Source organism: Salarias fasciatus, chromosome 10, assembly GCF_902148845.1.
Source record: "Salarias fasciatus chromosome 10, fSalaFa1.1, whole genome shotgun sequence".
Taxonomy (NCBI): domain Eukaryota; kingdom Metazoa; phylum Chordata; class Actinopteri; order Blenniiformes; family Blenniidae; genus Salarias; species Salarias fasciatus.
The window spans coordinates 14,670,905-14,686,321 of record NC_043754.1 but is presented as its reverse complement, the minus strand read 5'-3'; the positions used below and the strand labels follow the sequence as shown (position 1 = coordinate 14,686,321).

The following is a 15,417-nucleotide window of genomic DNA, read 5'->3' as shown; positions in this document are numbered from 1 at the left end:
GGGGGTTACACCAAAGGGGAAGGTATTTTTTGGGGTGGGGAGGGGGTCACCTGTCATCTCAAAGGTCAGATGCAACCAGAAATATCAGTGTTTTACATTTTGAACCCATCAGACCCATCAGATAAAAATATGGCTTATTATAATCCAGTAATTATATATTATGTGTTCTGACTTTTGAATTCTTGAGAACACAACTACCAAAAAGTAAAAAAACAAAACAAAACAAAAAAATGCAATTTTGAAGAGAGAATAATATTCTGAGAAATTATAATGGAAGCCTGAGTGATTTGGAGAGGTACAGGGTGATTTAAACCTCAAGCCAACAGGGAGAATAATTAGTGAATCACTGGCATAATTTAATAGTGCGGGCGGCGTGTGGTGGGCAGGTTTTGTTGCTGAGACAAAAACTCCCCGCTGAAGAAATGCCCACTTCAAAGTCATCCATCCGCGCTGGCAACCAAAAAAACATGACTGACTACGAAGATGCGACCAGCTTCCTGGGCGAGTGGGGACGCTTCCAGCAGCAGATCTTCTTCCTCGTCTGCCTCACCACCGTGCACAACGGCCTCGCGGCGCTGAGCGTCGTGTTCCTCGCGGACACGCCGCTGCACCGATGCGCCATCCCGGCGCACCTCAACCTGAGCGCCGCGTGGGCGAACAGCAGCGCGCCGCTGGAGGCGCTCGGAGACGCGCTCGTGCCCAGCAGGTGCTCCCGGTACCGGCTCCGGGACGTGCTGGAGTTCTCGGAGAGAGGCTTGCTGCCCGGCGTGGACGTGAACCTGTCCGTCGTGCCCACGGAGGGCTGCCTGGATGGGTGGGAGTACGACCGGAGCAGCTACATCTCCACCATCGTGACTGAGGTTGGAAGGTTTCCTGTAGTTAAAAAAAGACTGGAGCTAGAATGCAATTTATTTCTATTTAACTGTCTGTTTAGAGTTTTTTTTTTCTTCAATAAGCTCATATAAATTTGCATAAAAACATTTTTTTTTTTAGGTGACATTTCACATTGTTATTTTTCAATTCAGGACCTTAAGCTGAAGATTAGTGTTTCATCTTCCTCACAAATCCCTGAAAACACCAACAAAAGAGCAGTGTAACTCTTATTCGTGTATGTGTGTGTGTGTGTTTGGTACAGTGGGACCTGGTGTGTGATGACAGCTGGAAGACGCCACTCACATCTTCCCTCTACTTCAGTGGGGTTCTCACCGGCTCCTTCCTTTCTGGACAGTTGTCTGACAGGTCGTGCTGCTGCTTGTTTTGTTTTTTTTTTTTGTTTTTTTTTAGGAACAAGACATTCACCATTTATACAGGTTTCCACGAAAAAAAGAGTCACTACATGTTGTAGCTTATCACTTCAACTACCATGGTTGTCAGCATGTCCATATTCTTTAACCTTCAACCCTTTGTTTTTGTTTTTTTCTTGAAAGCAAATTGATGGTCAGCACATTCCGACCATCAATCACTCCATTTGCTTCTATTGCAATTTTTTTCTTAGATGTTATATTAGATCAAACAAATGTTGACATGTATCATAAGGATGCAATGATTGTCTGGGACCTTGCACAGCAATTGAATTGCGATGACTTGTGTTTATGAGTAGTATCACTTCAAACAGACATATAACCACTTATAGCAGCAGTTCCACGCATTGCCATATACTTACATGAAGTCACTGCTCATATAACTCAGGGGAAGACTGCCACAAACAACACCTTCAAGATATCAAACCTCTCTATTGCCTATACATTGACGGCAGTTTGATAAAGTAATGCTGTTATGTTTGTTCTTCTAGTCGCTCAGTTTGTGTTTGCTGAGAGAGCAGTGATGATTGAGATATTCTTGGTGAAAGTTAACAATGTCGGATACTTATATATTCGAACAAAGTTTACCTCAGGGATTAGTAAAGTATTTCTCTTCTATTCAGTTCAATTATGTCCTCTTTTTTTTTTTTCTTATTTCAGGTATGGAAGAAAAATCGTGTTGTTCGTCTTCATGGGAGTCCAGACAGTATTCACACTCATTCAGGTCTTCTCCCCGTCCTGGACCGTGTTCTGCGCCCTCTACTTCATCGTCGGGATGGGACAAGTTTCTAATTATGTGGCTGCCTTTGTATTAGGTACGTCTGGCCGCTTTGACTCACCTGCTCAACATTCATTCAACTGCCTATTTTGATAAGCAGCAAGCTGAAGGTGTGATTTGCGTCATCTCTCTTTGTGTGCGAAAGGAGCTGAGATATTGAGCCCACGTGTGCGGACAGTTTTCTCCACCAGTGGGGTGTGTATGTTCTTCGGCCTGGGCTACATGCTGCTGCCGCTGGCTGCTTATTTCGTCCGAGACTGGAGGATGCTGCTCCTGTGCCTCGCCCTGCCGGGCTTCCTCTACATTCCTTTCTGGTGGTGGGTAGGTGTATGTTTGTCTGTGTGGATGCTTTTCTTTTTGATTGACATCGCCTGGGGTTGTCAAATGGATGATATGTTTATCCATACTCTACAAAAAGAGTGAATTCTTTTTGCTTTTTGGAATCAGAGGAAAGTTAAATACATGATTTATGGCCATGTGTGCATTTAAATTCAAATGTTACTGCAACATCTACTGGTCTATATGTAGTCTTATTTGAAAAGATCTGAGAAGCGTTTGGAAAAGTAAACTGTCTCTTGCTCCTGTCTTCCTTTGTTCCCCCCCTCCTCCCGGGACAGGTTCATCCCAGAGTCTCCCCGCTGGCTGCTCTCCCAGGGGAGACTGGATGAGGCTGTGGCCATAGTCAGAGCAGCTGCTAAGATGAACAAAACTGAGCCTCCAGCGGTCATCTTTAGTCCTTTGCTGGTGAGAATGTTTCTCCTTTTAGGTGGTATTTTATAATTGTGAAGCAGTCAAAAGGCTCAATGATCAATTTCCCTCAATAAACACTATGTTTCTGTAATACTTTAATGTGTTACCCATTCTAGTCTTATGGTTATCTGTTGATTAATTTAACTCCTCAGACCAGATGGGGTGAATGAAGGCAGACCTTCAGGTGTCACAGCTCAGAGTAATAATTAACTTTTTTTCTATTCTCCACATGAATCAGCTTTAATCTGGATTCCAGCAGTGTCCAGATTTATGCAGCATATTTCCTTCTTTCCCTCCCGCTTTGCAGAAGCATGATTAAAGAAAAAGCCTTGAGTTCCCAGGTGAACTCCACTGTGGTGAAATTAACATTACATTCTTCTTTGTTGTATTTTCTGTTATTGTACTCAGATTACTGTGCAGTACCGCACAAGTATTTTATCACATTTTATCTCCAGTTCTTTTTGAATTGTGTGTTTTGTTTTATTGCTAACCTCGCATTGTCATTTCGCTTGCAGTGCCTCTTTGAGGTTTTGCCAAATGGCAATAAAGCAATCTGAATCTGAACAGCTTTCCAAAGTCATTGCCAAGCAACATAAAATATCTAAACAACAAGCTTGTGGTGAATATTCATCATTTCAACTTCTTCAGTAAATAAGAAGTCTTGGACATTCATGAATATTCTTGATAGGTATGATTTTGGTTTGTGTTGTGCTGTGATGAAGCTGTCATGTCACTTTGGGAAGCTAATATTTTTAATTAACTGTAACCGTGTCTCTCTGCACATGCGTGTCACATGACCTTTAACATTTGACCTTTGCTCCAGAAACTAAATTGCCACACGCAGGACCTTGCCGTCTTGTACTTTCTGCCTTAAAAGCAGCAGAACCTCATCAGAGATCTCAAATCAGTATCGCTGATTAACAGATTATTGATTCAGACACATAAATCTTTTAATTAGTTAATTTGTCTGAAGATTTTGCAGAAGTTGCAGAGTTCAATTTGTATTTATGCAACAGAAATTTTGAACAAAAAAAATATTGGTTGTTCAGTTTAAAATTCTTTTTCAACTTATTCCTGAAGTGTTGCAGTTCTGCAAATATTACCGGTTTAATGAAAGCATTATTATAGTAACTGGAATTTTATAATTTTATCATGTGCCTTTGAACTTTTACCCACTTTAATTTGTGACCCTTGGTTCCGGTGATGAACTGCGTGAACACATTGCCATGCATGTGTTCACGCAGCATGTGGCCGTGCATTCACACGCCTCTCTCTAATGACATTAATTCCAAACGGACGGGTCCGGCTCGCTGAGTGTTTGTTTTTCCACACGCTCTGTCGCCCACAGAAAGAACTTCAGACTCAGAAGAAGAAGGCTCACAACATCTGCGACCTCCTCCGTTCCTGGAACATCCGCTGGGTCTCTGTCACACTGTGGCTCGTCTGGTGAGTCCCACTGGTCCCGTGTGACCTGCACATTCAGTACAGTGACCCTACATGCGCACACACACACACACACACACACACACACACACACAGCCCTTCACCCTGTTCATGCATCATCTTGACCACATGTCAGTTCATTTCACTAACAACAAATAATGACCTGTCGGCTGCTGTGAAGCTTGGAAGTGAGATCAAAATCTGATTTTATGTAACTGCACAGTATGCAATGTTCTGTGATCAGAAGGTCAAAATAGCAGGTGTGTGAAGTTTTTTTTCTTGTGTTTTACATTGAAAGTCTCCTGGAGTTTTTTTTCTAAATGTTGAGGATTTATTTTAATGTATCTGATTGACTTTTCCATCGTCTTCAGCGGATATTTGTTTGAACCTTGCAGATGTTGGTGTCTTTCCTTCTTTTTGGACTTAAATGTTTTTCTTGTACACGTGTGGGCAGTTAATTCATGTAATGTGGCTTCCTCACATGCTGCAGAATCACTCTTGTTAGGTTTAATAAGTGACTCCAATGGAAGGTCTGTCCAGGGTTGCCTGCTACACATTGACCAGGTTGGCTCCATTTGGGTCCAACGTCTGAGCAATCCCAGATGGTATGAAGTGGCTTTAGCTGATGGATAGATCGAATTGTGCTTGCTCCCTGTTTGCCCCCTCAAAGATTTTTTTAAATCAGAGAGTGTGAGAACAGCTTGGTGAATAAATCACATGCTCCCTGGACAATAAACAATGATACAATCCAAGAACATACCAGCATAACTTCTGCTCATGACATTTCTGAGCTCTGTGATTCAAAACACGTCTCAGCTCTTGTTGTTTGTGCTTAAAACAAATTTCTTCCCACAGGAATACCGTCGCCATTGCCTACTTTGGTCTCTCCCTGAACACAGCAAACCTCCATGGAAACAAGTACTTCAACTGCTTCCTGTCGGCTTTGGTGGAGATGCCAGCCTACTTTTTGTCGTGGGTGTTGTTTCGCTGGTGGTCCAGGCGGCTGAGCCTCTGCTCAACCTTTTTATTGGGAGGATCACTTCTCCTGCTCATACAGCTCCTTCCAGCAGGTTAGATCACGTGACTTTTCCTCTTAACTCTTTAAAAGATCTCTCTAATTTCATATGCGACCTGTTTAGCCAGCGAGGACAGTTTTTCTGTGAGTTGATGGTCCAGTCTTTATGTCCCTGCAGACCTGGTGTCTCTGCCCATCGCCCTCGAGATGACGGGCAAGTTCGCGGTGACGACGGCATACGCCATCGTGTACGCCTACTCAGCGGAGCTCTACCCAACTGTCCTGAGGAACACAGCTGTGGGCGCCTGCTCCATGGCCGCCAGAATAGGCAGCATCATTGCGCCTTTCTTCATTTACTTGAGTAAGAATTCAAAATCTTCTATCTGAGGCTGACCGTTATCTTAATGAGCCGCACAGTTGTTATCAGCTGCATTGTCAGTTTTGATAGGATGCAGGATGGAAGGACCCACGCGCAGGCAGCCAGGCAGAGTTGAGCTTGTACAGGCAGGGACACAGAGCACACGGACAACCCACAGCGCATCAACAAAGACGAGTGAGGGAAGCAGGCTTAAATAGGGTAGACATAGGTGAGGCACATTAGGGCACTAACGAGGCGGAGAACAGGCAGGAGAACATGAGGAACAGACAAGCAGGAGAGACAGGGCATGCAAAAATGAGAAAACAAAACCAAAACCAGCCCAGAGCACCCCCACAGGGTGTGACAGTACCCCCCTCCCAATGTGCGCCTCCTGGTGCACCATGGGGCAACCATTCCAGGCGAAGGGGGTGGGGGGAGCAGACTCAGGAGCAGACAGGGAACATCGGACGCAGGACTTGGGAGCAGATGGGGAAAATCAGATGCAGGACTCGGGAGCAGATGGGGAACAGATGGAACAGGAACGAGGTGTGCTACGCTCCTAGCAGCCAGCATGGAACAGGAACGAGGTGTGCTACGCTCCTAGCAGTCAGCATGGAACAGGAACGGGGTGTGCTGCGCTCCTAGCAGCCAGCACGGAACAGGAACGGGTGCTGCACTTTTAGCAGCCGGGACAGGTAGGGAAAGGCAGGACGGGTCAGAGACAGGCAGGACAGAAAACAAAACGCAAGTCTCTCGGATGCTCCAAAAACTTAAATTCTCAGCAGGGGTGCAAAAACACAAGTCTCTCATCAGGATCCAGAAACACAAGTCTCTCAGGGATACACAAACTCAAAAGGCTCCCGAACAGAAAGAGATGGATCTCCTCCCTCCCCAAAGCCATCCGGGAGAGGAGGAGCAGGGACCAGGTGGGTCCCAGAGCTCCCCAGGTGCGACTACTTCCTGGAGCTCCCTGTGTGTGACGACGCCCCCGAGCTCCTGGTGTGCAGCCTGCCCGCTCCTCGCCGCACAGCTGCTCGCCCCGGTGAAAGAAGCTCACCCCCCGGATCGTGTGCCGGCGAAGCTCGTCCCCGGATCGTCTGCCTCTGGCCGCCGCCAGCGAAGCTCACCCCCGGATCATCTGGTGACCGTTTTCCCCCACTTCTCCACTCCTGCACGGCCTTTGAGGAGGGAGGAGTTCTGTTCCCATTCCTGTTGCTGCTGGCATGCAGCCCTGTTCCTGTTCCTGTTCGCTGCTTGGTGCAGTTCCGTCCCGTCCCTCCGTCCCCGTCTAAAGCTAGGTTTACACTTCCACGACTTTTTGCCACGATGTTGTCGTGGCAAGGTGTGCCAATCTGGGGCCACGAACCGGCAGGCTCCGGCACTGTTAACGAGTACTTCTCGCACAGTTCACGACCAGTTCACGAATGCGCCCATCAGTGTCGCGAACTGGCACGACACATTTGCGACGCATTCACGCATAGGTTACGAGCTTCCTGCATTGGCACGACATAGTTGCGCGCGCAATTACGCACGTCATATAAAAAGGGGGCTTCCCCAACCCCGGGTCATTTTTGGATTTGCTGTGGAACAGACAACATGCTGAATGCCAGAGACACTATGACACATTGCGGAGAAGAGAAGATGCCTGTACCTGACAGCTGCTCTGTGTTGAAGAGCAGCAGAAAAGGCGCTGCCTAGGGCCCCGAGCTGAAGGGGGCCCCGACGGATGGCTGACATCAGTCAATTTCAATGACAAATTAAAAGGCGCTACACTTAATGCTGCAACGACAGTGTGTTGAAAATCCCCCGCATGGGGCCCTTTTCCGGGTACTCGCCGGTGGCCACGACTAGCACGCATCCTCCTGCATTGTCCCGACGCGTTCACGAGGAGTTCACGGACAGTGGGCGCACAGTTCACGGCCCGTTCACGATATTTTGTCGTGACCAAAATTTTGAATATTTCAAAATTCTCGTCCCGACATGGCACGCAGTCACGACGGGTTTACGCCCACTTACGCACACGTCACGCCACCGTACAAGTAGTTTGCAACTCGATTTGTGGCAATCCGTGCCACAGAATCGTGCAAGTGTAAACCTAGCTTAAGTCTGGTTTCTGCCCCCGTCTGAGTTTGGTTTCTGTCCCGTCCCGTCTGCCCCCTCCTCTGCCCGGGAGGGTTGCCTCATTGTGCGCGAGGAGGCGCACATTAGGACGGGGGTACTGTCACGCCCTGTGCCCCTGCAGCCACGTGGGGGCGCTCGGGCCCTGTTTTGTGTTTGTCTGCCCTCTTGTTCTCCTGTCAAGTCACCTGCCCTCATGTTCTCCTGCCTCGTTACCGCCCTAGTGTGTGGCACCTGTGTCCTCCACCTATTGAAGTCTGGCTCTCCTGGTGTGTCCTGTCGGCTCCTTGTGGGTCTATCTGCTTCCGTGTCCCTGCATGTCTGCCCAGCTCAGCCTTCCTGAGTCCTGCCTTCCTGAGTCCTGCCTTCCTGGGTCCTGCGTTCCTGTATCCCTGCGTTCCCGTTCCTGTACCCGCAATGAAGAACTGTTTGAACTCCACCTGGCTGCCTGCGCATGGGTCCTTCCACCTCACATCGTGACAGATAAACTCATACTTAGATGTTTTTATTGGCTACTCTAAATCATTCATATCTAGAATAATGCCACAATTTCTAGTATTTTGTGTCAAAATATAAATCTGACTCCTGAGGAGTTCTCTGCAAAGGTGCAGACTTGTGTTTTTGTCAGATTGCACATCTGGTTGGCTCTGTTTGGTGCTTCTTTTGCAGGTTTTGGTGCCAGACGCCATAGCAACAGTTCTGTTGCTTTGACATGTCTCGTCTCCTTCTTCCACGTAGTCATGCAATTACAGCATTATTTATTCCATCTTTTCTCATAAAAGTAGTCTTTTTGCAGGTATCTATCTGGATTCTCCAGCTGAACACCTGAGCCTATAAGAGTGGATTCAGAAGGAGCAGCTCTGCTGTCACACTTAAACATTCACAGTCACTCCTACAGGCAGTTTGGACTTTCCGGTTGATCGAACCTGCCTTTCTTTTATGTTCTCAGAGAGAACCAGAGCAGACAGCCACTCATTCAAAAACATAAAAGTCAGCTCGATTAGCAATCAGAACAGATTCAACGGCCTTCTGAAGTCCGAAATCCCTCTGTTAAAATCCTCAAAGATTTAGTGAACTGAATTTAAACCAGGGAATGCACAAGATTAAGCAGTTCATCCTTCAACTCTAAACTGCTGGTCTTTTGGTTTTGAGCAGCTCTTTGGCACCAGTGGAGACGGGGCTTGTTTTTCACTCTCTGTGATGTGTTGCCACAGGAAGCTATTCTGTTTCACTGCCTTACATCCTCATGGGAAGTCTGACGGTGGGATCAGGGTTGCTGAGTCTCCTGCTGCCCGAGAGCTTTGGAATGCCTCTGCCTGACACCATCAGTCACATGCAGCGCTTCCCGGGGTAAGACTGCACCTCCCTGTCATTAACGTCCCTCACAACCAGCTTCATTATACAGTTTTAAACATCAGGAATCACAATCTAGAGATTAGTGTTTGTCTTTCGGCTGTGTCACATACATAAACATGAGCAGCTTTGCCTTTAACTTTGCTTAATCTGTAACTTCAGGACGCTGTGTGTTTTCAAACTTATAGCCGATGGAGCAGAACCACACCGCAACCGGATCCTGCTGGGCATGAAACCTTTTGCAAACATTAATGAGAATCACAGCAACAGAGGATTTCAGACTGCATTTTTTTTTTTATGCAATAGGTTTCATTAATTAATGTGTGCATCAAATATTTTCAGAAGGTTTTCTGTATCTAATGTTATATTTTCACTAAAACTAACAAAAAATGTTGAAGTTGTTCAAAAGTTATTATGCCGTCATTTTACTGGCCCCGCCCACTTTAGATCAAACCATAAAATGAATATGAGATAGATTCCTAGACGTGGGTGTAATGTTTTTAACATTTGAAAGTAACAAAGCACAAGTGCTTATCGGAATGAAATTATTCATCGCTGGTGAGCATCTATTGGGCCGCTCCGTTTCTGAAAAGTCACAGTAACCTGAACTTTAGATTTGGCAGATTCTTCTGCAGGAGGCTGCAAATCCAGATTCCTTTTATCTGATGCATGAAAAGGAGTGCCACAAACAATGTAGGCAGCCACTCATGCAAACCAAAAAAATTCAAACAAGTCTGTTCAGGCATCACCTCAGTTATTATGCAGTGAAAAGAAAATTCCTTAAGACGAATTAAAAAATGTTCTGTCCTCAGAGAAGATGATGCAGTACTCATGTTAATAAACACCATATTACTGTGTTATTTCTCTTTAGTTGTTGTCAGAAGACTGAAGGCACTGAAGAAAATGAAGATTCTGTGGAAAAAAGGGATCTCGTACTCAAGCGGCACAGCTAAAAATGTTTTTTTTACCAATAAGGGACAAATGTCTATGTCCACATTTCTGTTACTGTTCGGAAAATAACAAAATATTTGTTATGTCCTCACCAGATATATAGAACAGTGTGATTTCTGTTGTAAAAAGAAGCTATTAATTTGTTTACTACAGATTTTTTTTTTTTTACTGCCACATCAACTGAAATTTGCTCATCACCACCATAATTACTCTGAATACAGTAATTGTATGTTTTGTGCACTGATACACATGAAATGCTCAACATTGGTGACAATCAAAAACACAGTACCCCTGTTGAAATGTTTGTGGTACGACTGCCATTTTAAAAATAGTGAAATGAATTTTGTACACTGATTTGTAATGTGCTCGGTAATAAGCATTTCATGTGTGAAAGTTGAGAAAAAATATTTAATTAAAGGTGTTTTTGATGAATCCACTGCAGTTTTGATTCAGTTCATTTAACTGGTAGTATCTTAAATAATAAGTATAGTGCATTTTATTCAAACAGTGCTTTTCACAACACTCAAGAATACTTTACAGAGCCAATTATATTAATATAACAAACGAAGCAGCAGATCCTCTTTGGAGTTACATACTTTCGTAAATAAATTAAACGAATGAATGAGTAAACGTTTCATATTTAAGTGCGTCAATGCTGTAATTCATCTAGCAGCATAAATTACTTCAAATTCTCAAGTGCAGCATTAGTTCCAATAAACCACATGGTACAATGGTTTTCCTGTAAGGTTTGAATCTAAAGCAAAAGCTCTGAATACAAACCACACACACAAAAAAAAAAAACATTGAAACAAAGCACTATTACTGATTCCAGACAATCACAGTGGACTTTCAGATATCACCGAAGACTTTGAGTAAGCTTTCCTCTTCATGAACGGACACCTAATGCTGTTGGGAGACACAAGAGACAAAAATAATATTTGCTTTATTCTGCAGCAAGAAAAAATGAAACAACTGAAGATGAATTATTTCAGTACACAGACTTTCTAATCATGATGATTATGGTTATAACATAAAACTCAGTAGATCCAATGTCAGCTATGTGATGACAATTTTGTTCATCATTTTTCTGCAGATTTGAAAAGTACTTCACTTGTTAGTGAAGAGAGTTCCCAGCTGGAAGGCTGTTAGATGAACCAAACTTATCAAAAAGCTGCTCCGACTGTCTCACCTTCCTCTCTTCTGCATCTGCTGGATGGTCTGAGGAAGAGGCTTTCCAAAACTCTCAGGGAGGAATATAGTGGCAAAAACAGACACGAAGGCCAGACTCCCCAGTGTCATCTGAGGCAGGTACTTTGAGTATATACCTGCACAGGCCAGCGGAGAAAACTTGTCATGAAGTGGAGAGGGAAATCATCTTGTTGTTATTGCTCGGTGCACTCACTCAGCTGCAGTAAAAACGGCGCAACACAGCTTCCAACTCGAGACACGGCCGTGCACGTCCCCGTCGCCGTGTTCCTGAGGCCTGTTGGGTAAAGCTCAGCTGTGTACACAAACATCAGGGACGTGCCGGTGGTGATGCCATATTTTCCCACCATCTCCAGAGCGGTGGTCAGACCCGACAGGGCTGGAAGCGAGAGGGCACAGACAGGATGCAGGAACGCAGGAACGCAGGGCCGTGTTTCACCATTGCCTTGTTTATTGACTGCTCTAAACCGCATGGACCTGCTGGTCTAGAAATAACTCATGGTCAGGTGCATTTGAAGCATGTTGCTATCTAGAGGCAAAAAATACTGACTGTGCAAATAACCAACCAACCAGTTCTCTTGGACTGAAAGAGCACCAGCTGGTTAACTTCGGAGTTTTTATTAGACTACTGTTCTTTAAGTGATTTTTTTTTCTGAGCAAATTAAACACAAGCATTAGCATGTGGGTTCTTCCAAGCTGTGTGCAATCCTGCAGTGACATATTTTTACAAGGAGGGCAGGGTGAGTCACACTCACACTGCCATGCCCACTCTCTTACTTTCGCTTTCCTGCAGCTTGATAAATCTACTTATGTAACATCAAATGCTCGACGAGTCAGTGGACATGTTGGATGTTGGATAAAGCATTGAAGAATTAAGCTACAGTAGATATTGAGAACCTACAGACTATTTTTTCTCATTGTTTATGTCTTACTTTGAGGAACCAGTTGAATGCAGAAAAGTGACACTCCTCCAAGAATCAGTATACACACTATGGACAGCCGGCGAGGAAGGTATCGCAGGGCTACCCAGCTGGTAATGTATGCTGGAACTTCTACAGCCGCCGAGATGAAACAGCTGATATATGGGTCAGTGTGCAGTTGCGATGTGTTGAGGGACAGCCCAAAGTAGCCGATGCTCATAGTGAACCTGGAAAAGAATATCAAGACGTTAGACAACCGGGTTTGGATTTACTGGTTAGTCCTTCATTTGCATCCCACTGCAGCATGATGGCTGAGCTCTCAGCTGGTCTGGAAGGATACTCACCACAACAGGCACAGGATCACTGTTGTGTTTCGGATGTCTGCAACCATCACAATGGTGAAGAAGTTGTAACGTTCTTGAGATTGGGCATTTTCATCCTGTAACTATATTACCTTGGTGTTAGAAGTTGTTTCCGTTTCAATAATGTTGTGCAGCTCTGATTGAAGCAACATTCACTGTCTGCTACACAAAAGATGGATCTTGAATTAGTGCTCGGCAGATCTGAAGGTAATTCAATACTCACATCACTGTAATTTCAGGAAGTAGGAGTTTGGTACACTTCAAATTTATGAAGAATGTAACTTTGCTAATGCTTATGGAAATTTACACTATCTAATTTACAATGCCACTTTTAGAAACACGTTTTACTGTGTACAACTACAATTTAAGTGACTAAATAAAAGTTTAAATAGCTTATTTTGCATTTAAAAAAAATCAACAGTTTGATCTAAGACTCAGATACCAGTTGGGCCATCCTGTCTTGAGTTTGCATGTTTTCCTCCGGATACTCCCAGTTTCCTCCCACAGTCCAAAAACATGCATGAGAGGTTAACTCGAGACCCTAAATTGCCCCTTTCTGACACACTTTTGCTGACAGGATCTCTCCTGAATGGCTTAATTCGAAAGCAGCTCACATGAACATGGGCTAAGATGACCGGCGGAGCTTCGACTTTGTTCTTCTTGGCAGCTTTTCTCAATAAGGCCTCTGCCTCCTCTACCTTGCCCTGAGAGAGCAGCCAGCGAGGAGACTCCGGGACGAACCTTCGTCAAACAGAGCAGAACAGAACAAGAGGTCATGCAACTGAGATTGATTAATGAAGTTCCAAAATGCATTGTTAAAAATGAAATTTGTATTCACTCATGTTGGCGCCATTGAACACACTTACCACCACAAGGGCAGGTACAGCAGGCCAGGCATCGACAAAACCAACATGAGAGATTTCCAGTCGTTTAAAAAGTAAGCTAAGAGAGGCAGAAACATGTAGCCAATGGCGTAGCTCACACATATGCCCATGGATGAGAAGAGGACCCGCACTTTTCCAGTCAAGATCTCAGTACCTGCACAGAATAAAAAAAAAGTCCCTCAAAAACACAGTTTAGAAAATCCTGCTTGCAGTGTGTGAAATGCAAAATGCCCACATTTACCTAGTACAAAAGCAGATATGTAGTTGGAGATTTGTCCTAAACCATTGAGGAAATAGAGGACGGAGAAGACCACCCAGTTCGGTGAAAAGATCGAAACCAAAGTGAAAATGGCTTGAACTCCCATGGTCACGAAGAAAACAGGCTTCCTTCCAAATCTAGGACAAGAAGTCGAATGACAATGACAAACGGTTCAAGAATGAGCAGAAGCACAGAGATCAGGTACCGACTATTACCTAATAACCCTGATAATATATAAAGCAATTAAAATATACACTTTCTGTCAACTTCACCTGTCTGAAATCGGTCCGGATATAAAGCATCCTGATAAAACTCCCAGGAAGAAGACAGTGGATGTGAAAGGCTGTTTCCACTGGTCACCGCAAACCAAGTCAAACTGGAACATCCACACACATACTTGTTATTTGTGAGCTACAAATCCTGCCCAGGTCGATCAAATCAAACTGAAATGAAGACCCACACCTGAGAGACCAGGGTGGACTGGTAGATGTCCTTGCTGTAGCTCCAGCCGTCGACGCAGCTCTCCTTCTCCAGATCGGTGAGGTTGACATCCCTGCCAGGAATGAAACCCTGAGCAGAGAGATTTCTCACCACATCCAGTCTGTATCTGCTGCATCTGCTCAGCTCCTGCTTCCCATCCACCACCTTATGATCACAACAGCACCAACTTCAGGGAACGTCTCCTAAACTGCAGATAAGCTGGAATTCTCCTTCATTCAGTTCCAGCTGAGAGCAGGATTTTGACATATTTAAGCTTATGTCATGTTTCATTTAAGATTTGTTTTCTTTCTTTCCTCTCAAGTTCCGGTTTATGGACTCAACATTTACTGTCACTATGGCATCCTTGTCACAACCATGATAAGGTTGTAAAATAATTACGGTATTCCCTGGGATTAGTCAAGTCATGGTGATTAGGTTAAAGTTCTGAGAGTTAGAATACAGAGGAGGACCTTTGGAAGTGCAACAAATGTGTTTATTTTTATTTATGTTTATATTTGATTAAAAAAAACCCATTACTTCATGATTTTTTTAAAATAAAGCCATATCAAATGCTTGTGTGCTACTTTCAAAATAGTCAAAGATATATAAAATATCAAGAGGAATTTGGGTCATTAAGGGGAAACTCGATAAATAAATCAACAATAAACATGAATGCACAGGAAGTTGAATAGTAAAAGAACAGTCAAACGACTTTAAGCTACATTATATGTAGATGAATGTAATTAAAATGTATGCAAAGATAATAAATACTGTAGAAATGTTTTATGAAACCTTTGAATATAGCAATAAATAACCAGTGATTTTTGAAATATGTGAATTCAACCATCAAAATTGCATCAATTTGACCAGAACAAGAAATACAGAACAACTATGGATACAAATAGATTGAGGTGGATTATAATCTGTTATGTTTTCCAATCACAAACCTCCAGTGGGATGGCGGCTCTGTACCAATCAGCAGTCAGGTTCACATCAGGAATCAGGCAGTGGTGAGCTGGGGTGTCTGCCACAAAAACCACGGCAAACACCCCCAGTCCATTGGTCAAGATGCTGACACAGATCAGGAAGAAAACCTCTTTCTGGTAGCGTCCCCAGGCACCCAGGAAGGCCGTGCTGTCTTCATAATCCTGCATAGTTTCCAACTCTTCTTTCTTGTCTTTTTCCATTTCGATACAAGTTACACTGCTTAACAAAGTTTCCTTCTCTCTGTAGCAAACA

The 15,417-nt window shown here is 44.2% G+C and overlaps 2 protein-coding genes across 2 annotated transcripts; one reads left to right on the top strand and one right to left on the bottom strand.

Moving 5' to 3' along the window:
* The first annotated feature begins 461 nt into the window (after positions 1–461).
* Positions 462–10,211, top strand: LOC115395207 (solute carrier family 22 member 5). The gene is made up of 10 exons (XM_030100638.1): positions 462–860; positions 1,136–1,239; positions 1,962–2,116; positions 2,225–2,396; positions 2,697–2,823; positions 4,178–4,275; positions 5,128–5,342; positions 5,466–5,648; positions 8,978–9,113; positions 9,988–10,211. The coding sequence occupies exons 1-10, from the start codon at positions 468–470 to the stop codon at positions 10,067–10,069; spliced, it is 1,665 nt and encodes a 554-aa protein (XP_029956498.1). The 5' UTR covers positions 462–467; the 3' UTR covers positions 10,070–10,211.
* Positions 10,212–10,427: 216 nt separating this feature from the next.
* Positions 10,428–15,332, bottom strand: LOC115395201 (solute carrier family 22 member 5-like). Its single transcript, XM_030100631.1, has 11 exons — positions 15,126–15,332; positions 14,161–14,343; positions 13,971–14,074; positions 13,681–13,835; positions 13,422–13,593; positions 13,170–13,296; positions 12,538–12,638; positions 12,206–12,420; positions 11,470–11,652; positions 11,257–11,392; positions 10,428–10,973 (listed from the first exon to the last, which is right to left on the bottom strand). Exons 1-11 carry the CDS (start codon positions 15,330–15,332, stop codon positions 10,904–10,906), a joined length of 1,653 nt encoding a protein of 550 aa, XP_029956491.1. The 3' UTR covers positions 10,428–10,903.
* Between the last annotated feature and the right edge of the window lie 85 nt (positions 15,333–15,417).

What these genes read in the sequence shown, in the direction of transcription:
- LOC115395207 (XM_030100638.1), top strand. Translation starts at nt 468, where the DNA reads ATGACTGACTACGAAGATGCGACCAGCTTCCTGGGCGAGTGGGGACGC. An exon ending in TCTGGACAGTTGTCTGACAG is followed by an intron (nt 1,240 to 1,961) that starts GTCGTGCTGCTG and finishes TTCTTATTTCAG; the next exon opens with GTATGGAAGAAAAATCGTGT. An exon ending in GCCTTTCTTCATTTACTTGA is followed by an intron (nt 5,649 to 8,977) that starts GTAAGAATTCAA and finishes GTGTTGCCACAG; the next exon opens with GAAGCTATTCTGTTTCACTG.
- LOC115395201 (XM_030100631.1), bottom strand. Translation starts at nt 15,332, where the DNA reads ATGCAGGATTATGAAGACAGCACGGCCTTCCTGGGTGCCTGGGGACGC. An exon ending in GAGCCGCCATCCCACTGGAG is followed by an intron (nt 14,344 to 15,125) that starts GTTTGTGATTGG and finishes TGTGATCATAAG; the next exon opens with GTGGTGGATGGGAAGCAGGA. An exon ending in TCCGGACCGATTTCAGACAG is followed by an intron (nt 13,836 to 13,970) that starts GTGAAGTTGACA and finishes TTCTTGTCCTAG; the next exon opens with ATTTGGAAGGAAGCCTGTTT.